This window comes from Dermacentor silvarum, chromosome 1 (genome assembly GCF_013339745.2).
Source record: "Dermacentor silvarum isolate Dsil-2018 chromosome 1, BIME_Dsil_1.4, whole genome shotgun sequence".
Classification (NCBI taxonomy): domain Eukaryota; kingdom Metazoa; phylum Arthropoda; class Arachnida; order Ixodida; family Ixodidae; genus Dermacentor; species Dermacentor silvarum.
This window is the reverse complement of record NC_051154.1, coordinates 121055287-121082405: the sequence shown is the minus strand read 5'-3', so window position 1 is coordinate 121082405 and position 27119 is coordinate 121055287. Positions and strand designations below refer to the sequence as shown.

Sequence of the window (27119 nt, the reverse complement as noted above, 5' to 3'; positions counted from 1 at the left end):
TGGTGCCAACTTTGTTCACAGCCATCCCGTTTGTAACGTCGTGTGTGCAAATTGTGTCTGGAAAATCTTGCGAGGATCTTTAGGTCATTGTAATTTCATTCGTGGTTGTACATTGGTTCGATGGAGTAGGTGGATATCGGGAGCAGGTGCTGGGTAGATTATAGCAGATTAAAAAATCAGGCATCTGAAAACTTCATTGGCAGGTGGATTGTGAATGGCACACACAGCTGCTACAAAAATGAGAGTCCTATTAGTGGCAACTTTTGTAGCATGCTAATGAAGATTAGTTCTGCAAGCATCTGTCTTGCAAGTTTCTTTAGTCAGTGCATTTTTACATCAACAATGATTTTTACTTTGGCATGCAAAGTATTTGCTATGGGCGTGTGTATGTGCAATTGAGGTCAACAGACTAGCGCATAGGTTCTCAAAGTGGGTTCTGTGGGCTCTCACATGCGCTCTTGGGACAAAGGAACGACAACACAGTAGTGCAAACAATCAAAAGGGCATTTATTGCACCTTTCATACACTAATACACACTAGCCGAATTACTATCAATAGAACATTCACATGGGCGCGTGACAAATCAAGGAAGTCCGACTCACCGCGACCCGATAGCGAGAGAATATGTTCGCCCCATGCTGTGACACCAACGCCTAGTCGTTCACGTGTATGGTCACGCGAACGGTGGCGCGTTCGAACGATCCATGTTCGTCCATACCGGTGTCCTGCTCTTAGCCTCGCGAGACGGTCCCGCAAAGCGGGCCGGCGCACGCGCGAAGCGTTCGTGCGTGTTGGTCGCCGATCCCAAGCCAAAGAGAGAGCGCCTTCGACCCTTTTCTCCCAAGTCACCCCGCCGTCAGGTGGCGTTAGCATCGCGACACTCGCGCCATCTCTCGCAACGCGCTGCAACCACTATGACCGCCTCCGGCGCCCAGCCACGCGGTGAAGCCGGACCATAGGAGACGCTTGAGAGTCGCGCATCCCCACAGTTCCGCAGAACCCTGGAGTTCCGCAGGCCCCTGCTCGGGGTTCCGCGAACCACTGATAAATTTTCTGTGGTCCCGCGCTCACGAAGCGGCTAAAACGGCGAAAACGAGGTGCGCTCAATTCACAGAACCTCCATTACTCATGACCGAGTGTCAAAAAGCAGTCACAGCGCGTAACGGCAACGCGCGAACTGCGCAATAAATTCGCAGGCAGCCTGTAGCCACCCAACCTCCGAAAACGGGCAGCGCGCCTAAGCTTTCACACTTAAATCTCAGAGGCCATAATTTACCAACATGCGCATTTCTCCCATTTGTAGATATGTAGGTGCCGATTGAGTGCGCACTGATGTATACGTTGGAGGAATAAAAAAAAATGAAAAAAAAATGCTCGGAGCATCACAAATACGCGCCGCAGAAGAGCAAGAACAGCGCTAGCATCCAACTGAAACGAAGTGGCACAGTCCGCATCGCCATGGTCCTCAGTGGCAATCGTGCGCGGCACGTGATTGACAGCTACGCCGGAGTGGTTCGTGCCTAATTGTGCCCTAAAGACTTTATTCTTGCATTTATCGCCGCGCGTAACACCGCGTTGGCGGCATGCCGCGCGCCTTCATAAGTGCGTAGTTGCCATACATGATCGCGTCGATAACCACCGCAGTTTTGTCCGCAGCGGCTGCGGCAAACAGTAGTTTCGTTTTCACTCGGTGCGCGCGTCTGCTGCGTGCCACACAACTGCTTAGTCGCCAACCACGGTAGCGTCGATAGCGACCGCGGTTTCGTGCTCACGTCTTGCAACAAACGGTAGTTTCGTTTTGACTTGTTGCATCCGTCGACCACCTGCTTTCTGAACCGCAAGGTCGCCGTCCATGATCGCATCGATAGCGGCCGCGGTTTCGTCCGCAGCGGTTGCGGCAAGCAGTAGTTTTGCTTTGACTCACTGCAAAGCTGTCAAAGATTAAGAGCACCGGCTACATCGCGATGGACGGACAATTTGTTGGCGAACAGCTGACTGGCTAAAAAATAATCGGGATATACGCGCGCGAGGCCTTCGCCGCTGTTAGCGCTTATCAGTCATGAGATGAATAGAATTTCAGCTTCCGCACTGGTCTTGTGCTAAATAAATATAAACAGGATTGGCTGATTCATTGAGTAAATAAAAGCGTGTTGACATAGTTAAGCATTCGTTTATTGTTTTCTTGATACCCTCGATAAATGGACATTTCATTAATTACGACGTTTTAATTGGGTTAACTTGGGGGGGGGGGGGGTTCCTTGACACTTCATGGAGCTTAGCAGGGTTCCCTGGAATGAACATGCTTGAGAACCCCTGGACTAGCGTACTGTGCCATTTTTGCACTGGGGCCTTTCAAACCAAGGCAATGCTTCACAAGCCCATGCTACCTGTGCTTTTATGCCTAGCATATTTACCATTTCATATTAATTTGCAGTGCAAACAGCAACTGACTGCAACAGAGGTGTGTACCACAAAGGGTAGGGATGACTATAATTAAAGAAAAACACGAGCACTAACTTCTGTGGCGCAGTGTGGGAACCAGGATGACAAAAGATGTCCACTTACTCTAGCTTACAGCCAAGTTATAAGCTACCACTCTTTTTCGTTTTTTTTTTTTTTTTTTTTTTTCTTTATGCCCACTTCATGCTACTCTCCTCTGCAATAGGAATTGATTATGAACTGGCCCAACCTGCTACCCCACTGGTTGTGGCACTTTAGGTTACTGCTATGCCTACGGTACTTTGTGGGGATACATGTTTTACTTTGGTGACTAGCACTAGCTCTATGGTTAAGCCAGTGCCATTGTGCTGGCAACTCTGCACTTACATGATGTAAACAGCATCACTGCTGGAAGTGCAGTGCGTGCAGAAAGTTTTTACATTAGCACAGCAAGTTCTTATGTTAAAGAAAGAAAGCCTTGATATGATTCATATAAATTGCGCCATAGTGCCAGGACTTCCGAAGTACTATACAGAATAGTAGAGGTGTGGAAATATTAAACTTTCGACAGCATCGAATGTTATATTTTTAATATTTGTATTCAATTCAAAAACTAGGTATTCTAAATTTTCGAGTATTCCGTAGGATACGAGGAGTATCTGAAACAAATACATTCCTGGGTGTGCAGGAGCAGACACAGTTCTTTGAATTTGGTTCTACCTAATCCATGAATATGTGCTCGATTTAGTGCTGAATTTTGTGCTAGTAGAATTTAACACATAAAGTAAGTTCAGCCACTGGCTGACAGCTTTATAGTAAAGCCAACCTCTCATTGGCAAGGAGCTCGGGCTTGTGAAGAGCGAGGGTGCACTTAGAGCGCAACGAAAGGGGATGGGGGGGTTAGTGCAAAGGTGACTAACTGCAGGTGGTTCTTTCCGGGAGAAGGTCCAATGGGTCAATCCACAGTAGCGATACCCGGCCATGCAACCTCACTAAGCAAACATGTGTGCAGCCTGCCGTACACCCATAAGTTTTATAACTTTTTGTCCACAGAACATCTTGTATTTTTGTACCTCAATGTAACGAAGTGTGTTTATGCATGAAGTCAAATAACAAAATTTCCCTACCACCATGAAGGAATATGGAGACTATAAATGGTAGCCTCTGCAGACGCAGATGATCAAATGATCAGAGATTACAAGCGGCTGCTTGCGCACACACCTCTCAAATCGCGTGCTGCACACGACCGAGAGCGACCCCCGAAGCAGAGCAGCGTCATATTCCGTATAAAGTCCCAAGTACAATAAGATCCTATCGCGCCCTGTGCGCTGTATGGTTCAGGTGCGAGTGAAAGCTTGCGAAGGTGAGCCAAGGAGGATGGTGGCTTGATGAGCACTGTCTTTCCGTACGAGCACAAGGAAACGGGGGGCGAGGCAGATTGGTGCGTGACCTTTTACAGCGTGGCCATGGCTGCGCATGGCTATCAGCGAGGCTAAGCACATACACGGCCCGCACCCTGTTTTAATAGTAATCTGCCGCGTGTGCAGACTGGGCGAGCTGAGATGGCCTGACATTGTGTGCTGTCTTCCCTTGCATTTAATGTTGAAGGTTGCATAATCGAGAGGTTGGGAGACACGTTGAAGCGAGAGGCAGACGAAGCATTTGCTCCCACTGCTGGCACTTTCCATGATAGCGTCGGAAAGGGTCGTCCCACTGCGGGCGACACTATCAGCCTCAGGGGTGTAGTGGACGCCAAAGCATGGCTGGCTTCGCGTTGTACCGTCATTTTGAAGATATCGCCAACACGGCATGAAACTATCTTTCATCCTTCACTCTCAAATTTAACTCTTTCCCTACCATGGGGAAAATAGGTGTTTTTTGCATGTTACGGCAGATGTTTTTTTTTTTTCTGAAGGAACTACTGCACTCTATATTTAATTTAATTCGTAAACAGAAAGCAAAATCAATGCACTTTTCACGCATAAAAGTTTTATTAACGAGATGTATGTCAATAAATTGTTAAAATCAATATTGTATGATAAAATTGAACAAAGTTTGTAAAGACGTGCTTGTATCTACTAAAAAAAAATGTTACAAAAATTATGAGAGATACAAAATGTATTGCCGTCTATTAGAAACTATCTCCAAAAAAATCGAAATTTTTCATTGAACAGGTATTCTGCTACAAAAATTTAACTGCAAGCACTACAGTTGGGTGGGCCTGTGGCCGCCGATGTTCCGGGCTGGTTTGCGTCGTCGTCGCTTTCAGACTTCAGTCGTCGCTTTCAGCTTTCAGTCGTCGCTTTCAGTCCGACGAAAAGTCAATGTCCTCTGACTTGCTGTTATTCGATGTATCGATAAGATCAGCCGCACAGGCAGCAGAATCGTGATATCTGCGATCTCCAGAAGCGTGCCATTTCCAGAGCCGGACATTTTTGCGTTCTGCTTTGACGATCGCGAAACTTCGGAGCGCGTTTAAAAATCACCGCCTGGCTAAAACAAAAATATAGTTTCTCCTCTTTCACGTCCGATGGCGCAGTGTGTCCGTGAGCGGTACGGAAGGTCTCGAAAGCAGCGTTTCAAACCATCGATAGCAGGCGGCCATTTTTTCATTCTCCTTTGACGATCACGAAACTTTGGAGTGCGTTTAAAAATCACCGCCTCGCGGGAAAAAATCGAAGTGCTTAGAAAACTAAAATATAGTTCTCCTCCTTCACGTCCAATAGCGCAGTATGTCCGTGAGTGGTGCAGAAGGTCTCAAAAGCGGCGTTTCAAACCATCGATAGAGGGCTAACCATTCCCAATGGGCGCTGTACGGAAAGAGTTAAAAAATGTTTTTTTCTTATTCAAAATTTGTATTTTTTGATTGACCAAGAATTAAGAAAGTTTTGCGGCCCCTTCTGTGTAAGAAAAATTTATCAGTTATTGTACTTAATTGCATAAAAGATCTGATTTAATTAAATTTCAGTATAACGAATCGAATTGCCGATTCTACCGACTTCATTAAGTCACATCACCTCGTTGATGTGACTTAACTGTACATCGCTGTGCGTGTCCTCCCTGCTCTGTGTCCTTTGTCTTGTCATGTGATTTATATTCGTCTTTGACCAATACAACCTCATTCATTATTTCGTTTTTATCTTTCACTAGCTTGTTTAAATCATGCTTGACTATATTGCATTTGTAAGCCTTTTGCAAGGTACAGTGGCAGTAGGTTGCTACTAATGTGTATAATTTTTTTCTCTTCAAGGTGTCGCTATTTGCAGAGCTCTTCAATGAAATGTTGATTCGAGACTTTGGTTTCAACATCTACAGGGCTCTACTAGAAGCTCCTGAGCAAAAAGAGGTACGTTACTTAGGATGCAAATCATTCCATTGTGGCATGTGTACCTAACTTGATTATTGAATGGTTTATTTGCTTGTTGTATCTTGCTTGCACAGCTACCTAGTAGTAGTGTGAGAAGTCCTCAGACAATGATAATGGGGCACTAACCTGAGTAGTGCCATGAATTTCAGCACCCGTGGTTATGGTTTGCTCAGCTTGTTGCAGCATGAAAGCAAGAGCCAACATGAGGGTCACGTAACTTAGCCATTGCACATCGGTAAATAGAGGGGATGGCACGCAGTTGACTTTCAAGTTTATTCCAAGTATGGCATAGCAATCCTGAAGACTTGGATATAATGCATAACAATATCTCAAAAACAGTATGTGCTAACAACCATTGAGCAAAGTGAAATCTCATCAACTTGAACGTCAAATGGACCAGGATTTAGTTGTAATAAAGCAGAGTTCATTCAAACTAGTTGGAGTTCCTTTCATGCAGTGCTGCAGTGCTGCAGTGCACACTGCTACATTTGAAGTGCGAACTTGTGGTAAGTGCAGATTAGGTCAACGCATTTTTGCAGGTAGTTTTTGACATTAGTGACCTACATTACAAGAAGAGTAGCCATGCTGGAAGCCTGAGCATATTGGTAGCGCAATGTACAGCAGCCGTCATACTTAGGCTGAGCATGCCTTAAGCACCTTTTTGATTCTACTGCAGGGGATGCTAGTGATTTCTGGATTTGTTGCCTTGAATTTCCTAGCTTAATGCATATTCTTTCCAAAACACTTAATATTTGCTCTTAACAGATAGTGTTTGTCCAAGTTAAATCGCTAGAAATGTGTCTTCTGTGTTTGTATTGAGTCTGGAGTCTGATGGTGGCTGTACATGGCCATACTGGCTGCTGTTGCATCAGTGATGCTGATCAGGTTAAGTGGCTCTCCTTGACAATGGCACCAGACATCCACAATGTGAATGCTGGAGTACACTGTCAGCAACACAATTAGCGACAGGACACTTTTGAATGTACCAAATATTCACCTATTTTTAAGGAAATTTTTAAGCGTGTCATGATGTGAACATTTGGAACGATGCCGACACATGCAATATAGAATGTTAGAGCTATATGCAAACGAATTAAAGCTGCTGATCCACGGCCTTGCCAGGGTAGTGTTCTCCTGGGAGATACGTTGCGTGCACAAATCCTGAGGCGCTAGAGCATTGGTAATGTGATAAAAATGTGCTACTGCATGTGAAAGAGTATTTAGCAGCATGATGCTGCATTTTAAGATATGTGTTCTGCCATCAAATTTCCGCAGTTCACAAGCATTTGTATCTGCTGAATAACAGCAGGGTTTTAGCATTAGACTTTTCACCGGAAACACTGCTACATTTGAAGTGTGAACTTGTGGTAAATGCAGATTAGGTCTACACATTTTTGCAGGGATCGTTGTCTGTCATCATGAGTCAAAACCTGCTTTCTGTATGATGCACGATCTGTGGCCGCGGTGAACTGGCCCAGGTATTCCGTGTGCCTCTTCATCATCTGTCATATATCTTGTGTACTTTGTGCGAGCACATGCTTCCTTAATGTGCTAGGGATGACGCATCTTAGCATTCTTCTTAGGCAGTGAATTTGCGCCCCGAAATGCAGCATAGACCGCATAGTAAGTCGCCGGAGTCACGAATATCCGCACTATAACCATAACAACATTCTTCAAAGGCCGCATATGTGCAAAACGTGTAGACCAAGCAGCTGCGCGTACCTGAGAATCGGAAGCATGCGACCGAGATGTTTGTGTCCGTTTAAATTTATGAACATTGAAAGTAATGTCTGAGGAGCCGCAGTCTTTACATGAAGCAGACAAACAAAAAAACTACATATAAAAAAACCTGCTTGAATATTTGAAATTCCCCACAGCACTGCCACCAACTTCACAGAATGTAGAACGGCGACTGAAATTTCGGACATTGTACACTGTCTCATTCGGTTTCTTGGACCGATCGGCATACGCGTGATGTGAAAAACATGGTGACTCCAGACCAAATTGCCACCATTCGAGTGTTGCTCGTGCCACCTGTGCCCTCACTTTCGTTATCAAGCTGGTTCCTCCGCTTCCCAAGTGCCATACAGTCACTGCAACGTGTTTCGTTGACTTCGCACCAAACCGCAACTTTGGTCGCCTAAACCGAATGAGGCGCACTGGTTAGGCCTAGTCAGCAGGGGTGCTAGGCGGCATGCCATTGCGGGAATCTCAGCCTTGATATCTTGGTACCCATAGACGATTACGTAGAGAATGGGCATGCAGTCACGTGCACAAGTGGAACTGACAATAATGCGTGTGAAGTGGAGTTTGGTTTCTCGAGCAATCAGCCGCGGCAACTCCTGTGAACGCCTGCCAAGTTTGTATGTATGTGTACTGGTAGAAACAGCGGGTGCTTGTATGTGGACATAAAGCCTAAAAACTCTGCTTGAACTGACAGCAGTCTACATAATGTAAAACTATTACAATCTGTTTTTATTCCAAATCGACCATTAGCCCTCCGTGATAGGTCAAAATGGCTCCAGCTCTGCCCATATGGGTGGCCGCTATGCCCATATGGGCAGAGCTGGAGCCATGTTGACCTGTCACAGAGGGCTAATGGCCGATTTGGAATCGCCCATATAGGCAGAGCTGGAGCCATTTTGACCTATCACAGAGGGCTAATGGCCAATTTGGAATCGCCCATATAGGCAGAGCTGGGGCCATTTTGACCTATCATGGAGGGCTAATGGCCGATTTGGAATAAAAACAGATTGTAATAGTTTTATGTTTTACCAGCCGAGGCTTAAGCACAATATCTGCGCTTCATGGCGATGCGCATCGCGTGGGCGCACACAAACTGAAGCAGCATTCAGTGTGGAGCACTCGCCGCTGATAAGCGGCTGAGCAAAGGCTTTTTTGTTGCCTAGGCAACCCCCGCGTGCCCACATCGCACTGCAATGCTGCCGCTGCTCTTTCTTTTTTCCGCTCCTTGTTTGTTTGCTCTGCATCTCCTCCTCCGCATCGCCCCCGTTGCTCTCCCCTCCCATTGGCCAGCGCACCTCGTTGAGATGCACGCTCGCTACTTCGCTTGTCTGTGGGAATTTCCCACAGAAGCTGTATTACAGAAAGTAATTTGTAAGTGATCAAAGCTGTATTGGGTATCAGCATTGTGCTTTGCCTAGAAAAGGAGCTTTGATACACCCAGAAGGCTCACTAATGAGCTCTTTGGTATGTCCCTAAAAGTAGGGACAAATGGAGGTGCATGAATCTTCCTTTTGATAAAATGGGGCTGAAGCATTTAACTTAGCCAAAGTTCCTTGTGGAAATTTACAAGGGCAATGTGCTAGCTATTCACATCATTTAAAAAAGTTCTAAAAGGCAGAATTGGTGCTAATGTGACTGAAAACCTGCTAAACTTGGCAATTTTTTCTTTCAGTAGCCGACACTGCCATCCTGTGCAGTGCATTGATGTGGCAGATGTTTCACAACTTTTGATTTGAGCCTTGTTAGGTCCAAGTCTGTTATGTAAACAGCATGTAACTTAATATGTCTTTATGGTTTTTAATGCATTTTTGTCCTCTCCTTTTATAGGAAAAGAAAAAAGATGTTAGTAAGGTGGAATTGGACAAGAAAGGTGATCGTCGGGATGATCGGAAGTCGGACCGCCGTCGAGACCGCAAGGTATGTGATACATATAAGCTGAGGAGCGCTGGAAAATTACAGCCACGAAATGTCGAGGCCCATGGCAAGCATATGTGAGCGCAGCAACATGCATTGACAAACTTTGGCCGTATTCATAAGCGATCACTTTCGAAGGATAAGGTACCTTGATTTACACAATATTTTGCGTGAATAGCACCACGTGGCAGTATTTCCCCACAGTGATAAGATACCATGTTTGGCACTTTGCCATGAATGACATAGCTCATAGACATCGCCAGGTCTTGCACTAGTCATGCAAAAGATAACGAGCTTGGCACTGTTCCAAGAATGCCATCGCTCCTAAACACCAATGTATCTTGCGCTATGGTCATGCGAAATTCAAGGTATCTTTGAAACTGACGATCTGAGAATACGGCACACCTTTTTTGGGCCACTTGTGGAATAAAATCAATTATTTTTGGGTGAATTCAGTATTTTGGTTTCCCAATCATTCGGACATTTTGTTGGTGCTCGTCAAGTTCAAATTATCGGTCGGCGGCTGTATTCCTTTTCACACTTGTGCGTCATCATTGGTCAGGCTGATGCTCTGCACACGTTATTAGTGGAATCAGCCGGCCATGAACAGTGGATGATAAGAGTGGCAGAGCCGAGCGAAGGCGTCGCTACAAAATTGTGGCCTGTATATCGACCATTGGCATGCTGTTGCTACAGATGTACAGTCAATGCATGCACCGAATTCTTATCGGCGACTACTAGATCGACTAGGCTTCACTAGTTTCGGTTTCACAGAGCACCGGTGACATTGCCGAAGATTATGCCAGTGATGTCTCAAAACGAAAATATTGCTATTTCTGCTTGACTTGGTAGCCATATTAGCACACGGTTGTGCCGTTTGAATCTGAATTATCGCACGATGTGCTGTAAAGTGTCTGAAATTTTAGTCATCCTTATACACCAAATCTATAAGGCTAGTTAGTGGCTGTGCTGTGGGGCTGGATGAAAAAGGAAGCATATCCAAAGCAGTTGTTGACTGTACAGTCGAACCGCGATATAACGACACTGTACTTGCAGCAAAAAAACTTTGTTAAAGCGTGAATTTCTCTAATTCGAGGTGTTAATGTTTCAGCAGTAAAAATCATTTCACATATCCCCAGAACATTCCTGGTGGATAGTATCTTGTCAGTAATCACTTATAAACGATTGGCAAGAAGATCAGGCAAAAATAGCATGGTTATGAGTGCCAGCACACGCGGTGCAGATCACACCAAGAGCACTGCATCAGCGTGGCTTGCGGTATGTGAGATTAGCGTGTTGCTTCACACGACATCGTAAATCTTGACGTCATGGCTGGTCGCACTTAGTGCCCACTGCCGTCATCAGATAGCGCCCTCAAATTAAAAATCAAAACTGCAAAAAAAAAAAAAACGGATATTTGTCCCAAAAAAAAGAATATTGCAGTTTCGCCAGAAAGGCAGAGCATTGATGGTGATAGCAAAGAGACAACTACTCGAAGTAAGGTTCGTAGTTTTATCGGTGTCATGCACGCTCAGGAAAAGATCACTCGCTGTTGCAATGCGAACGAACGCTTTGCACTGGGCCTCGAAAATTGGAGATTACGCGACCAGCAAACAAGACGTGCGGGAACAAAATGCACATGAAGGCACCAACTATCTGCGTTTCCACCTTTGCACTTGCTGAAGATTACCTCCAAGATACAGTGCGTGGCCCACGTATGGACAGCCATGCGCAGCTACAACAAGGGTAGAGGAGAGGAGACGCGCGCACTAGGGGAAGTGGGCACATAGGCGCGCTTCCCCTGGCCCCCCTTCAGCCTCTAGCGCGTACTTGTTATCAGGTTACCGCCCCACGGGCCCCTCCCCACCCCCCTTGCGCTGAAGGAATCGTAAGCTTGCGTGTTTCTCCAAGCGCTCAGAGCTGCCGTGTGCTTCGCGGCCTCCGCAAGTTCTTACGTGACAAATGGCACGGCGCTGTTTCCTGCATTCTGCGTCCTGGCACGCGCGCTTTGACGGTGTTTTTGCCACTTGAACTTTTTTCATGCGGAAGAACGCTTGCAAATAATTTTCTTCTCGGCCAACATTTTATACTTTTTTGCTAAATTTACCGGACATACAGGCTTCAAGTACATGCTTGAAATGGCCGAAAACTTTGTTATATCGAAACTGTGTCACAAAATTACTTCATTAAATCACGAAAAAGATTACACGATTTTCAATGGAACTTAGATCAGGAAATAAAAATAGTTCGTTAAATCGAGGTTCGTTATATCGAGGTTTGACTGTATTTCAATTTGCGAAAATGGCCAGTAATTCGAACGCTTAAGCGTTTGCAGCGGGTAATTCGAACATACCATGCTGCTGACTATGCTCTCAGCAGCATACCTGCCAACTCGCACAACAGCGCACCAGCTGCTACTCGTGTCTTTCATGTGAGATTAGCGTGTTGCTTCCCACGGCACCGTAAATCTTGACGTCATGGCTGGTCGCACTTAGTGCCCACTGCCGTCATCAGATAGCGCCCCTCTCCGCTCCTTTATGGTTGCCCATTCTCCTCTTCACGAGCCGCCATTTTGTGTTAACTAGTTAGTGAATGGTGCACGCAGTGCCGGCAAACTCGTACGTCACACGTTCCCTCGGCACTCCCTCGGTCCACGCGAAGTGCTTCACAATACAACGGAGAGTCAAGTCGCCATTGGGATTTATGGCTTGGTCGCGTTTGATCCATCGCCGTTGCTCATGCGAGAGCAGCTCCGTCCATGCTGTTATCCTCTGTCGTGTAAATGCTAGCTGTGTAGTGATCCGATTTACAGCACATGACGTGTGATTCGTCTGCGATCACATCTGTCAGGTTAATCCAGCTTTATCATCATCGCCGAGGGGGGGAACAGAGCCGCTGGACAAAAATACGACTTGGACAAGTCGTGCATCCGCAAATGGAAACTGTTTTTGCAAAGATTTGAGCGATGTGTGCTGTTATTTGCATGGTTTATACACGTAAATTTTCTTTTTCTTTCTGGGCTGTTGTAATTGGGGGTGCGGCTTATATGTGGTGGCCAGGCCCTGAAATTCGAATCAAATTTTAACAAAGAAAGTGCATCCCTTACATATGAACATGCAGTGTATAAAAAAATAACAGATAACACTAAGTGTCCCCTTGGATTTTTTCGGTGTGGTGTTATAAGGATGCATACTCAGTTGCTTCATTTTGATTGATGCTCGTACTGCTTTTGTCTTCCATATTTGCCACCATCTTAGCAGCAATTCCCACACTCTATTGCTTTTCATGCGACAAGTGCACCACATGGCAATGTTGCCATGGAGTAATGCACTCATTGGTGGTGCCAGGAAACAAGCTAGATTCATTCACTTTTCTCAGTTAAACTTTTACTATACAGTAGAACCTGGTTGATATGAGGTCTGTTAGAAAAATATCCGACCTTTGGCCGAAGAAAAACTGGCATAACTGGAGCGTTGGAAACCTAATCACCCTCAAAGTAGTCTCCTTGGGACTCCTCGCACTTCTCCCAGCGGTGCTGCCATTGTTGGAAGCATTCCGAGAAAGCCTCTTTCGGAATGGAGTTTAGCTCAGCTGTCGTTGCAGCCATAATGTCCTCTCTTGTCTGAAATCGCCCTCCTTTCAATGGCCTCTTGATTTTGGGAAACAGCCAGAAGTCGTAGGGGGCCACATCAGGAGACTAAGGAGCCTGTTGAACTACAGGAGTCTGGTTTTTCGCCGAAAAAGTCTGAATCAAGTGCGAGGAATGTGCAGGAGCATTGTCGTGATGGATGAGCCAATTTCCTGTTGACCACAACTTCGGTCTCTTGCGCCACACAGCATCACGTAGGCGACGAAGGACATCCCTGTAGTACTCTTTGGTGATTGTTTGACCCTGTGGTGCGTACTCGTGGTGTACCACACCGTGGGAGTCAAAGAAAGCAGTCAGCATCACTTTGACATTGCTGCGCACTTGGCAGGCCTTCTTTGGTCTTGGTGACGTGGAATGCTTCCACTGTGACGACTGGGATTTGGTTTCCAGGTCGTACCCATGCACCCAAGACTCGTCACCAGTGATTATGGTGTTCATGAAGTCGTAGTCACTGTTTGTGGAATCCAGCATGTCCTGTGAGACTTCAACACGAAGTTGCTTTTGCTCCACCGTGAGCAGCTTCGGCATGAATTTCGCCGCAACTCTCTTCATGGCCAAATTTTCGGTCATAATGGAATGGCCGGAAAAGTGCTGATGCCCACCTCTTCCGCAATTTCTCGGATAGTCACACGACAGTCTCGCATCACCACAGCGTTGACCTGGTCATTTCGGCATGTTGATGGCCGACCGGAGTGTGGCTCGCTCTCTGCCAATGTGCGGCCGTCTTTGAACTGGTTGTACCACTCCTTAATCTGTGTGCTGCCCATAGCCGTCTGAATCTTCCGAATGGTTTCCAGTTGGCTATCGCCCAGTTTCTGGCAAAATTTGATGCAATAGCGCTGCTCCAGTCGCTCCGTCATTTTCCTTGCAATAAAAAAAACGACGAGAGCACTGCGCACTACCTCACTCAACCACTGCGTCCCAGCGACTGACGCTATCGGCAGGCGGGAAATAATTAGGGCATGTGCACGAAGGTTCAAGGTCGACTGATGAAAGCGCACTTGTTTCATATCGATCAGGTGTTCGCAAAAAAAAAAAAAGTTGGATACTTTTCTAACAGACCTCACACGATCCCATTATGCGTATGATTTTCCGGCACCAACGTTCCCAATCGGGAACACAAAAAAATGGTCCAGTAGAGTTACGATTATTTTTTATCGCTTCATACGTTCCTGGAAAACATGATTTTTCGGCACCAACGTTCAGTACATCACCAAACTGCGATCGTATGATACACTTTCCGGCCGCTAGATCCCATGTAAATAAGAAAATGCACTAGGTGCCCGCGTTCGAGATTAGTACATACGAGAACAGAATGGTACGCCAACCATCGTGGCAGCTTCACCTCAATACTCGCCCACCCATCTGATGTGAAAACGCCAACACGCACTTATTTCTTATTCCGGTACGAGGAAATATTCTTCAAGGTTGTCGCACGCCACATTCACAGCTAAAAATAATTAATTAAAGTATGTGGTTTTGTGTGCCAAAACCTCTGATTATGAGGCACGCCGTTGTGGGGGACTCCAGAAATTTGGACCACCTGGGGTTCTTTAATGTGCACCTAAATCTAAGTACACGGGTGTTTTCGCATTTTGCCCCCATCGAAATGCGACCGCCGTGGCCGGGATTCGATCCCGCGACCTCGTGCTCAGCAGCCCAACACCATAGCCACTGAGCAACCACGGCGGGTCACATTCACAGCTATCGTCGCTGTTGTGACACACTGGGTGCCTATCACGAGCGCTCTCCCCTTGCATCCTTCTGAGCACCGAGACTAATCCCGCGACGAAACAGGAATGCAACGCGGGCGACGTCCTGCAGCACCAAGCATTCTTCGCGATGAATCAAGAATGCGACGCGGGTCACTTCAGGCTGCACCAGGCCTTCTCCGCGACGAAAAAAAAATGCGACGCGAGTGATCGAGAGCAGTTTATAGCTACCCGCTGCTGAGCTTCCCTGCAATACTCACCCGCCCGTCTCACGTGAAAACGCAGCGCGCACTCACTTTCTTATTCCGGTATCAGCAAATCTCCGCCCGGGTCGTCGCACACAGCATTCACAGCTATCGCCGCCATACCTATTGCGATAAGCATCGTCACCTATATGTTGAAAGCACGTGGGGCATAGTGCCATTGTTAGCGTACTGCACGCTTTTTGTAGGCGATAATCCAAACACACTGCTGTTCCCTGCTGCAGGTGGCACAATGTGAGCATCACGTTTCGCTTCGGCGGCATTCGGCGTGGCCCACCAGCTCGATTTCGTTTTGGTTTCCCGTCGCCATCTTAAAACAATACGCAATACGAATGTCTTGGGGGGCTGTTGAAACCCCACCAGTTCGATGCGCGTCGGCGCCATTTCATGCCTCATGTGCAACGATTCGCATTACGTAGACGTGAACTCCAGTTGTCGGTGAAATTTTTTTATTACTTTGGATTGTACGTTTTCTTGGTTAGTACGTTTTCTCTCGCATTTTTTCCCCATACCTATGAACAAAGGTTCCTCTGTAATGACCTTCTAGACCACTTTTGACCTTTGTCAACATAACTGCGATGCTCCAATGTGTTCAAATAAAATGTTTGCTGTAAATAAATGCTTATGCATCTCAGTATTCTGTATTCAAAGCTGGGTGTACAGTACTTATTTAATTTGTACAGTCAACATCCGATTTCTCGGACTTCCTAAGGACCGCGAAAACATAGGAAAGATCGGGCAGCCCAAAAGAAACGAATGCATGCCTTCTACTGCCCACAAGGGCCCAAATCACCGCACGCAGGTCCGTAATAGCTGCGAAGGCCTGCTAGTACACATGTTAGGCATATCAGTGCTCGTTCTGTGACAGGAACGCCGGGTGCACACGTGTGTAATTAAGTAATACATACTGTGTCCCGTGACAGCGACCTTTTTGCATTCTTGATATGCTTCACTGCAATGCATTGTGTATGCTGACCGCGTAACACTACTGTATTGTAGCTGACTTTTAGAAATTTAGGAATCGGCATTATTCAACGCTTGGCCTGTGCTGCGCTTTCTGTGCTTCCAAGCCATTGGTGAGTATGACAAAGGCGGACAAACACTGTACTGAACAGCAGGAAGGTTGATAGCAAATGCTTAAGCAGCTAGAGCTAGCGTTGCCACGGTGGCTACGGCTGCCAGTGGATTGGCATGCAAGAGCGCTCGTTGAGGCTTTGTGATAATCAAAATGACCACGCGGTGCTGGGTGCTTCAGTTAATGCCTTTTAGAAACTTCAGTCACAGCAAAAAGTCTGGTGCCACGAAGGCATCTGAATTACTGGGCATGTCCGAAAAAATTGGGCGTTCAAAACATCGATAGTTGACTGTATTTCAAAATTTTGATATTTTCGCATTCCTTCTTTCTTGTTGAAACATCATCCTTTTTGTTCTGTCTGGTTCAGGATGATGAAAAGAAAACAGATGATCAGGATGAAAGCGATGCTGCTTCAGAGCAGTCTGAGGGAGAGGGTGATTCTGAAGAAAACAAAGGTAAGGTACTCCATTCTTTCAGTTCAAGTAAGCACTAATTTGAGAATTATCTTAGGTGCTTTTTAGGATTACTGATCAGAATTTTCTATTTGTTTTGTGGCCAGCAGTTTCAGATCTTTCTTTTGAGGTGTATTGCTTGAGATAGACATTCAAAGTGAGCTAATGAGCTGTTCACTGGAGCGTATGTTTCGTTGCAGAGAAGCGAGCACGCAAGGAAAATCGTCCCCAGCAGCAGCGTACACTACAGCGCCATCTGCTTCTCTCATTCATATACTTCGACCAAAACCAATGTGGTTACTTGCAGGACAGAGACCTTGAAGACATTTTCTACATTATTGGCCTTGAACTCTCACGTGGCCAGGTAAGGAGGCAGTTGGTTCCACTTTGTACACCTGTGTGCAATTCACATGCACAAACTGAAATTGTTGCATGCACTGGAAAGTTGGCAGTTCAAGCTTGGACTGCACTCCTCAATTTCAAGTTACATTCATAGGCATAGAGAAAAATCGGCCTTATCATAGAATCCCTGGTTTGTATACTTTTGTTCAATCCCGGGAGTACATGGAATAGGGTTAGAGTAACTTCAGTAATTTTTTAAAGCTTTCCTTGTGGACTATCCCAGGATTTGCATTCTTTGGTGGTGGCTTGCTGATTAAACCTGCATGCAGTAAAACCACGTTAATTCTACCCTTGGTAATTTGGAAAAGTGGGTAACTTGGACTTGTTCTCTGGTCTTGGCTGACGTATTCATTATTTAATGCAATCAAACTCTCGTTATTCATACTTATTTGGACACACATCGGTTAATTCAGACAACCCTCAGAGCTCAGTGGGCGCAAAGTGCCGCAAATATGTAACGCAAAAGAGCGAAGACGACGCTAGCATCGAACCAAAACAAAGCAGCAGAGTTCACATCGCCTTAGTCATCAGCGGAAATCGTATGTGAATGACAGCAATGCCGAAACGCTTCATGAATATTGTACCTTTAAAGCCTTTATTCTTGTGTTTACCACCGTGCATAACAACGCATTAGCCACATGCCTTCATTACTGCATAGTCGCCATCCATGATTGTGTTGATAATGACCGCGGGTTCTTCAGCAGTTGTTGTGGCAGACCGTAGTTTCATTTTGACTCAGTGAGCGCGTCGGTCGCGTGCCTTCAAAACTGCATAATCGCCATCCATGATCACCTCGATAGTGACCGCAGTTTCATCTGCAGTTGTTGCAGCAAACGGTAGTTTCGTTTTGACTCAGTGCATGCGTCAGCCGGGTGCCTCCGGAACCGCTACGTCACCGTCCACGTTCGTGTCTATAGCGGCCATGGTTTCGTCCGCAGCGGTAGCAGTACACTGGTGATTCGCTTTGACTCGGTGCAAAGCTGTCGAGAATGAATAGCACCGGCTACATCGCAATGTACAGACGATCTGTTGGCAACCAGCTCACTGGTGACCACATAATTGAGATGTGCACGCATTAGTGAAAAGCGCAGTAGTGAAAAAGAACTTCCTTAGCACTGCGGCCACGCTGCTAGCAGTTGTGTGACCTACGCTGCTGCGAGGACTAATCAGTCTCGAGATGACGGGAATTGCAGCTTCCACACTGCCTTTGTGGAAAATAGAAACAGGATTTGCTCATTCATTCCGTAAATAAAATCGGGTTGACGTAGTAAGCATTTGTATATTGTTTTCTTGATGCCCTCGATAATTCGACTTTCTGTTCATTCGGACATTTTTTTTCAGTCCCGTGAAATCCAAATTAACAAGGTTTTACTGTATATGTAGCACTGAATGCTGATGAACACAGTACTAGTGCTCGTGAGTGCATCTGTGTTCTGCGTAATAAAACATTAAGTCATGACATTAATCCTGTGCATGTAATGTTGGCTCAAAGGAATCACTAAAGACTCATTCACACCGGTGACTGACAGCGGTCGCGCGACCAAGTTGGTCACAAATGGTCGCTTTTCTCGAAAATCGACTATCTTGGGCCAGTCGCTCGCTGCTTGATTTTTCAGTCGCGCGACCATGGTCGCAATACTGCTCAACCAATCAGCGCCACGCCGAAAGCGATATGTGTTTTCATCCAGCATCCTCCTGCGTCATGCCAAATGCAATGTCCACGCCACTATGGCAGACTAGAGGCCTGTAATTGGTGTCTTGCCTTGTGATACTGGGACGCAGCAGCTGAAGCAACGTGTAGAATGTACGCGGTGGCATTCGCTGGAATCTAAACAGCAACACAAGAAAGCACAACACAAACCCCTTTTTCCAGCTGCCGTTCTCTGGATGAGTGCGCCACACAAAAGTGACCAGGGGTAAACAGCTTCGCTTTATTATGCACCGATTCCCACGCAATGCGAACTAGAAATTACAACTTACTCTCGATAATACTCCTCGTCATGTACGCGAAGTTCGGGCAGAAGGCAGCTTGCGTGGCCGGCCACTTCTCGTGAGCGGAGGCACGGGCGCACCCACCAGCATTGCGTTTTCTTTGGAGGCTTCCGCGCTGCCACAGCTGACACCACGTGCAGCAAAGCACATCAGCACAGGTACGATGGAAGGAAGCTTTCTCTTCGCTCGAATCAAAATCCATGACTGTTGCCGGAACGTGAAACCAGCGAACATAGTACCAGTGAAGTGCGCGAACTGCGTAGATTCCTAGAGTTCTCGCTGAGAACGATAAGCTCCGTTATTAATACTTGCAGGTCGCACTCAGCCGGGCTGGCCGGTGTGAGCATTGGTCACCTTCAGTCGCTTTTTGGCCGCCAGTGGCAAATGGTCGCACGACCACCTCAAGTCGCTGGTGTGATTGAGCCTTAAAGCACACAGATCTCTTAATTGAAGAGTGCATGATATTCAATGACTTCCTAATTTTCTTATATTACTTATATTTGGGCAACTATTTTTGGCCCATAGGTTATGTATCGCTGTACAGTAAAAGCTCGATGATACGATCACGGCTAATACGAATTTCCGGATGATACGAATTTTTCTGTGGTCCCGGCCGAGCCCCATTACTTTGCAATGTGCTAGAGAACGGTTGTTACGAATCGATTTTCAGCCTGCGTCGGTTGATACGAATAAACGCCGCCCCACCGACGGCCACGAAAGAGAACAGCGCGCAGTCACGCGCTTTCTCTCTTCTTTTGGTGCGGAGGCGCGGCGCCGGACAGCACGGACTCCGCGACTGGGCGCGAAGAGCTTGAAGTGGTGGCGCTTTTGGTGCTTTTGTACTTTTCCTCCTTTTCTGCGAGCCGTCAGATGGAGTGGCTGCTGCGCTTCGGGCCGCGTTCTTCGTGTTTGCGCCATTTTGCCTAGTCGCAGCGAGCTATGTCTCGCAAGTGGAAAGCACTCTCCTTTAAAGAGAAATTAGACATTCTTCGAAAGGTCGATGAGGATCCCAAGAGGAAGCGGACAGAGTTGGCTAAGGAGCTAGGCCTCGCAACGTCAACACTGAGCACAATTGTTGCACAGCGAGACTATCATGAAAAATGTGCTTTCGTTCAACGTCAACGCGAAGCAAGCGAATTTGAACACGCTTATTTCGAACATACCGCGCACCGACAATGCTCTTAGCAGCACGCCAAATCACGCGGCGGCGCCTCCGACCGGCATTGCTCCGACACCGCCATAGAGCAAAAGCTCAGGACAGACCCCTCAATGCCGCGCGCGAAGGAACGGGGGAAAAAAAAAAAAAAAAAACCCGCGGCGGAAATTTCCTTCTCTCTCAAATTGCAAGGCCGTCGTTTCTGCATCGCGCCGGAACAAGCGTGTACGTGCCGACTAGAGTGTTCTAGACAACCGTATTCTAGCACACACTAGTGCCGACGTCTCAGCCACGCGGATAAAATGGCAGTGAACCCTTCTCCTCTATTTTCTAGTCACACGTTGACCTTGCACGCTGCGGCAGCAGCGCAGAGGGAAGCAGCGGCGGAGGCACAGTCGGGCCAACGAAACTGCCACGCCCGCAAACGCTCGCTTCCCGATAACGGCAGAAAACGAAACTTCAGGGGGCGGCTAAAATAAGCTGGCGCCAGCACGGCGGCGGGCGCGCACGGAGTCGAAGGTGAGAGAGCTACGAGGGAGTTGAGAGGGAGGGCGAGGGGAGCCACCAAAGCGGCGGAGTTGACGCGGCCAAATCCGCTTCCCTGCCGCCCTCCTCCCTCACCTTCGACGGTCTCCACGCGCACCCGTGTGCCGGCGCCGCCCGCTCGCTCCCTGAAGCTTCGTTTTCTGTCGTTATCGGGAAGCGACCGTTAGCCGGCGTGGGCAGTTTCGTGGCCCGCGCTTGCTATGCGCTTGCGCGCCACGATATTTCACGATTCGCACTGTTCATGCATCGTGCTATGGCGCACGAATACTTCAAAAATACGTCCTTTTAATTCGAACAAATTTTCTTGCCCCTTCGAGTTCGAATTATCGAGATTCGACAGTAGTTTTAATTCTGTTTCGATGATACGAATTTCGGCTAATACGAATATTTTTCGTGACCCCGTGAGATTCGTATCATCGAGCTTTTACTGTATATGCACCACTGGGTACTTGCCCATTCTTGGCGAATTCTCCAGAATTGGTATATACTACTGTGACACAAGAGGTATAGAATAAATGTGTTTACATAAGTGTCGTAGTTCTCTGTGCATAGACCTCTCATCACCATTCTTCCCTCATCAAACATCATTCATCGCCTTAGTCCTTGTGACATTGCTGTGTCGACATTGAACATAATTGTAAAACAAAAAGTGTAATTCTGAAGTTTTATGTGCCAAAACCACAATCTGATTATGAGGCACGTCGTAGTGGGGGACTTCCGATTGATTTTGACCAGCTGGGGTTCTGTAACGTGCACCTAGATCTAAGTGCACACGCGTTGTTGAATTTTGCCCCCATTGAACTGTGGCCACCGACGCTGGGATCGAACATGCAACCTCTTGCTCAGCACTGCAACACCATAGCCTGTAGGCTACCGCAGCTGGTTACACGGAATTGTACACAACACACTTAGTTGTATAGCAGTTATTGAACTGCTTCTCTAAAGTTTAGCGTCACATAGATTCAAATGTGTATGTTAGATCTACATATAGTATTTTTTGGACTGTAAGTCGCACCCTCCACTTTTCATGAGTTTTGAAAAAAAAAAATTGGCATACAAGTCGCACCATGTGTAAGACCCACTTGTTTTAACTCAGTCAGCGTGATGAAACGCGATTATGCACGCTTGTGCACTCATCGCTAGGTGCCGTACTTACTCATTTCAGGGTACTAAATTTCTATAAAGAAAATTTTTACGAGCCACAAGTTCTAGCAGAAAAAAACTTGAACCAAACTCCTCTTAGGTGTAGAAAACCAACATTTATTGCACTTCACTCAAACCCACGAACGGCCTCATCCTCTGACACATCCAAAAAGTTACAGCTGTTTCGGCTGAAAGCATCGCTCAGTTACCGTCGTCGACCTCAGCATCACTTATACGAGGCAATGTAGGCGTGTCTCTGGCATTGCTTGTGAGGCATAGCGTGCTTGAGAAAAAAACGGAATGCTCATGTTGGTCGTGCCAGTGTCCATGGTTCTATGCATATATGTAAGTCACACCCACGGAGAAAGAATACAGGAGGCGCAACTCGGCTCCTTCCCGCGTCGTCATAATGTCACACAGGAGCACAAGACGTACCATGCGGCGGCGGACGTCGTGACAGCGCCCCCTACAGAACGCCGGACGCATAACGTATGGTCACGTGATGGTTTCTCGAAGCGATGCAGCGGATCCGTGGCGCGGCGAGCGCGCTCTTGCAACGCCTCCGTTGGCTCTTGTCGGTCTGCTTGCACGCGACGGCTTGATTCCAGTGCGCCGCCTTGGCTACTATCACAGAACGTCTGATCTTTCATTGTTTCTTGGTCTTATTGCCACATAAATAGCATATGATCCTAAATAATAATCTATAAGAAATATCCAACTAACACGGTCTACAGGTCTTCTATCCCCGGATTGCAAACCGCGCTGGAGCAAAACGTTTTGGGCGGTATCCGACAGTAGCAGACGACGCCGGGCGCCGTCGGAGACAGCGGCTACCGCGGCCACGCGCGCGCCGCTGCGACCGCGAGGGAAGTGGTTCCTTCCGTCACCGCAAGGGGCGCTGCGCCGACGTTCACCGAGTTCACCGCCAGCGCGTCTCCTCCTCTCCCAGCGTGACATTATCACGACCAGTGCTCGCGCTGGCGCCGGCCCCGAGTTTCGCCTCCTGTTATTCTTTCTCCATGGTCACACCCTTGTACAAGACATAACGCCAAAAATTTTGAAGAAAGAGTTGCGACTCATAGTCTGGAAAATAGTCATTTTAATTTTTTTCACAGTTTACTAGTTCTGGACTCTGCAATAAAAGCAGTTTTTTTTTTTTCTTAGTGCAACAAATTCAATCTCTTTCTAAATAACACATTAACAGGCTTCAAATTCAAATGTTTTTTATTGGCGATATGTTGTTCAGCTTTCTAAAAACATTTTATTCTGAAAATTCAAGAAAAATAAGTTATTAAATTATAATTAATGATGTAATTTAGAATAGTTTGTCTCCCTCAGGCAACATGGCCTCTTCGTCACATTGTAAGAAGTTTTTTTATTTCTGCATCGTTCAAAAGTGCGAAGGCTTTTTGCACCTGTCTGAGAGATGCGAGCAGCCGATAAGTTCACTTACCGACGGTCGATAAACTTTGTTCACGCAGTCTGTTCTATATAAAGAAAACCTACGATGAAATTTTAGTTAGGCCAACTTCTGAGTGGATGTCGCAACCAGTCTATGGATGTCTCCATTCACAAATTATTTTGGGCGTGGCCAGGGGTGTTCATTTGCAGCCAGACAAGTATGCTCAGCATAGTACTTAAAGGATTAAGAGCTGCTTGGACCAATTACAGTCTTCCCTATATTCTCTTGTGTACTTTAGCAGCAAAGAAATAAATATACTCCATTGTATTGAAGCAAGCTAGTCATGGGCAGGCATGAAACCAGATGCGGAAGGAATTGTGGAGAAGGTGCAAGGATTCTTGAAAGGGCTGTACCTTGAGCCACACTATACTAAGCAAAAAGGAAGGGATTGGCGAATAGGGAATTTGAGGTTCGAAGCGAATAGTGATTTGGTCGAATAATTTCGAATCGAATAGTTCGAATAGTATATATCACAAATTATAGTAAAACCGAGTTAATTCGAATTTTACCAGACCTTAAAAAAAATGTCCGAATTAACCGAATGCCGAATTATCAGGGTATCCAGAAAACAATAAGCAAATGCTTGTTACGTCAGCACGATTTTATTAGTGTAATGGATGAGCAAATCCTTTTGCTATATTGCACAAAAGTAGTGCGGAAGCTGCAATTCTCGTCATCTCGTGACTGATTGGCTCTCGCAGCGGCGATCGAGGCCTCGTGACTTCCTTCGCAGCACGGCTGCGGCGCACGCCATCATTTGCAACACGCTTTGCACCACCGCGCGCACATCCCAATTATTTTTTTGCCAGTAAGCTGACCGCCAAAAGATTGCACGTCCATCGCGATGTAGCCGGTGCTATTTGTCCTCGACAGCTTTGCACCGAGTCAAACCGAAACAGCTATTTGTCGCAACCGCGGCTGCTATTGACACGATTATGAACGGCGACTCTACGGTGCTTAAGGCACGCGGCCGACGCACGCACTGAGTCAGAACGAAACTACCGTTTGCTGCAGCAACTGCAGACGAAATCGTGGTCACTATCTATGCGATCATGGCTTTTTGGCACGCTGGCCGACGTGCGTATTGAGTCAAAACGAAACTACTTTTTGCCTCAACCGCGGCAGCTATTGACGCGATCGTGAATGGCGACTATGAAATCCCGCTGCCAACGCGTTGTTATGAGCGGCGGTAAACGCAATAAAGGCACAAATAGACACAAAGCGTTCCGTCGTTGCCGTCATTCACGTACTATTTCCGCTGATGACTATGGCGATGCGAACTCCGCCGCTTCGTTTTGGGTGCACGCTAGCGCCGTTTATGCTCTCTTGCGTCGCAATTTCCGGCTCTTTAATGCAAAAATGTATAGCCTTCGAGTTTATGGTTGATGTATGGCAGCCATGACGTGAAGCATAGCCTCCGAGATGGTGCATACCCGTTGCTTCTGGCTGCCTATTCGGGATCGCCAAATAATTTGAAAATGTCGAATACCTGAATTCGAATCGAAGCAAGTAACAAATATAAAATTATTTGACAATACCAAATATTCGCCCATCCTTACAAAAAGGGCATTGCAGTGCTGATAGGAGGATGCCGGCGATGCATGCTTGCTTGGAGGGAGCTCTGAACAGGGGTACAGTCAAACCCATCTATAACGATACCGGTTTTAGCAATGTATCAAATATTTTATTTATTTATTTATTTATTTATTTATTTATTTATTTGTTTGTTTGTTTGTTTGTTTTGTTTGTTTATACATACTGCAGCCCAATTGGGCTATCGCAGGAGTGGGTGTGTACATTGGATACATCAAAACATTCATCTGCACAACTCAACTTCAACACCTTGAAAATCAGGATTGTTTCAAAATCAAACATACAACAAGTAATAATAAACACAGCATGAATCAACCTGCCACAAAGTGATACAAAAATTCCTCTAAAGGTAACGACCTAGTTTCACCTGGCAGTAAGTTCCATTTTTCAATTGTACGAGGAAAGAAGCTATACTTAAATAAGTTAGTACGCGGTTGAAATGGTGCAAGGTTAAGTTTGTGGCTATTCCTAGTAGGTTTCAATTTATCAGGAGACAGATAGTTGTTCGTTAATGAGTAGCGTGGGATGTTAATGAGATTATGCTACAATTTAAGGCATACACGATTGCGCCTTTTGGACAGAGGTTGTAGACCTAGTGCAACAAGGTGTGATCAGGGTGAGAAGTTCCAGTCATAACGGCGGTATATGAAACGGATTGCTTTCTTTTGAACTGATTCGAGAGTGTTAATTACAGATGCCTTATAAGGGTTCCTGATGGGGCAGCCATATTCAAGAATGGGTCGGATGAGCGATTTATGTGTTAGCAGTTTTGTTTCACGTGGAGCTTTTCGCAATGTGCGATTTAAATAGCCTATTTGCTTTGATGCTTTATTGCATGTGTATTCAATATGCCTTGAGTACGACATGTTAGGTGTGAAGATGAGGCCAAGGTACTTGCATTCGGACACCCGTGCAAGCCAAGAGCCATTAAACGAATAATTAAACAAAGAAATAGAAGTGCACTTACTGAAAGATAAAGTGACTGCTTTTAAAAAGTTGTGTTCATTTGCCATTTGTCGCACCACCTGCAAAATTGGGCAAAAGAATCGTTATGTGATCAACATTCATGTTAATTACGTTATAAAGCACGCAGTCGTCAGCATAAAGGCAGATTTTTGCGGCCACGCAATTTGGCAAATAATTTATATACAATAAGAACAAAAGTGGCCCCAGGACTGAACCATGAGGAACTCCGGATGACACATTTACTATAGACGAGTTTAGGAATTAAATGAGACATACTGGGAATGGTTATGTAAAAACCTAGCGATCCAGTCAACTTAGGATGAGTTATTCAGTATAGCGCGAAGTTTATGGAGAAGTTTTGAGTGTAACAGAGTCGATGCCTTGGAAAAATCTATGAAAATGGCATCAATTTGATTCTAGTGTCCAGAGCGTGTGAAATGTCATGCGAAAATTCTACGAGCTGAGTTATAGTACTAAGTCCGCGACGAAATCCATGCTGGGCATCACGCAAAACTTTAATATTTTCAAGAAACTCCATAATATGCTTAAAGATCATATGTTCAAGAAGTTTGTATGATTGAGATGTTAATGAGATCGGACGATAGTTTAATGATGACTGTTTGTTGCCGGATTTATGCATAGGAAAGATTTTTGCCAATTTCCAAACCAAAGGAACTGTGGAGGTAGATAAAGACTTCTGAAAAATTTGTCAAATACCGGCTAGTCCAAGCACAATATCCAACAAGAAAAGCGTTAATGCCATCAGGGCCACACGATTTTTTATTTTCTAAGTGCAGAATTAGATTCAAAACACCTTTGAGAGACACGGTAATATCGCCAATTAAATAATTGGAGTCATGAATGAAAGCAGTTATGTCGAAGTATCAGTTGTGAATAGTGATTGAAAATATTTGTTGAATGCGGTGGCGATAATTAATGGGACTCTGGAAGGTACATTATAACAACTGTATTTGTGGAGGCTGACCTGGGTAGAATTGAAGCCCAAGATTTCCTAGGGTTACTCTTCATTAGATCATGCATTGTAATGCTGAAGTAGAAGTCTTTTGATGAATTAATTTTGAGGCAAAGTTTGAAGCTAAGCAACTCGCTTTTCTTTTTTTTTCTTTTTTTTTGTGTGTGTGTGTGTGTGTGTGTGCGCGCGCTTTGGATTTCACTTTTATTTTATTTTCCGCGCAGACATCCAGTAGGCAGATTTAAGTGTTCTGGCCAATAATGTGGTAT

The 27119-nt window shown here is 46.0% G+C and overlaps 1 protein-coding gene across 3 annotated transcripts in view; it reads left to right on the top strand.

Moving 5' to 3' along the window:
* LOC119435943 (cell division cycle and apoptosis regulator protein 1) overlaps positions 1-27119 on the top strand; it is a 214492-nt gene that overhangs the window by 163418 nt on the left and 23955 nt on the right. For all 3 annotated transcript variants that reach the window (XM_037702648.2, XM_049660883.1, XM_049660882.1), the window contains 4 exons: positions 5690-5785; positions 9380-9469; positions 16533-16620; positions 16818-16981. In XM_037702648.2, coding sequence (XP_037558576.1) covers positions 5690-5785; positions 9380-9469; positions 16533-16620; positions 16818-16981 — 438 coding nt within the window. The remainder of the gene's footprint in view (positions 1-5689; positions 5786-9379; positions 9470-16532; positions 16621-16817; positions 16982-27119) is intronic.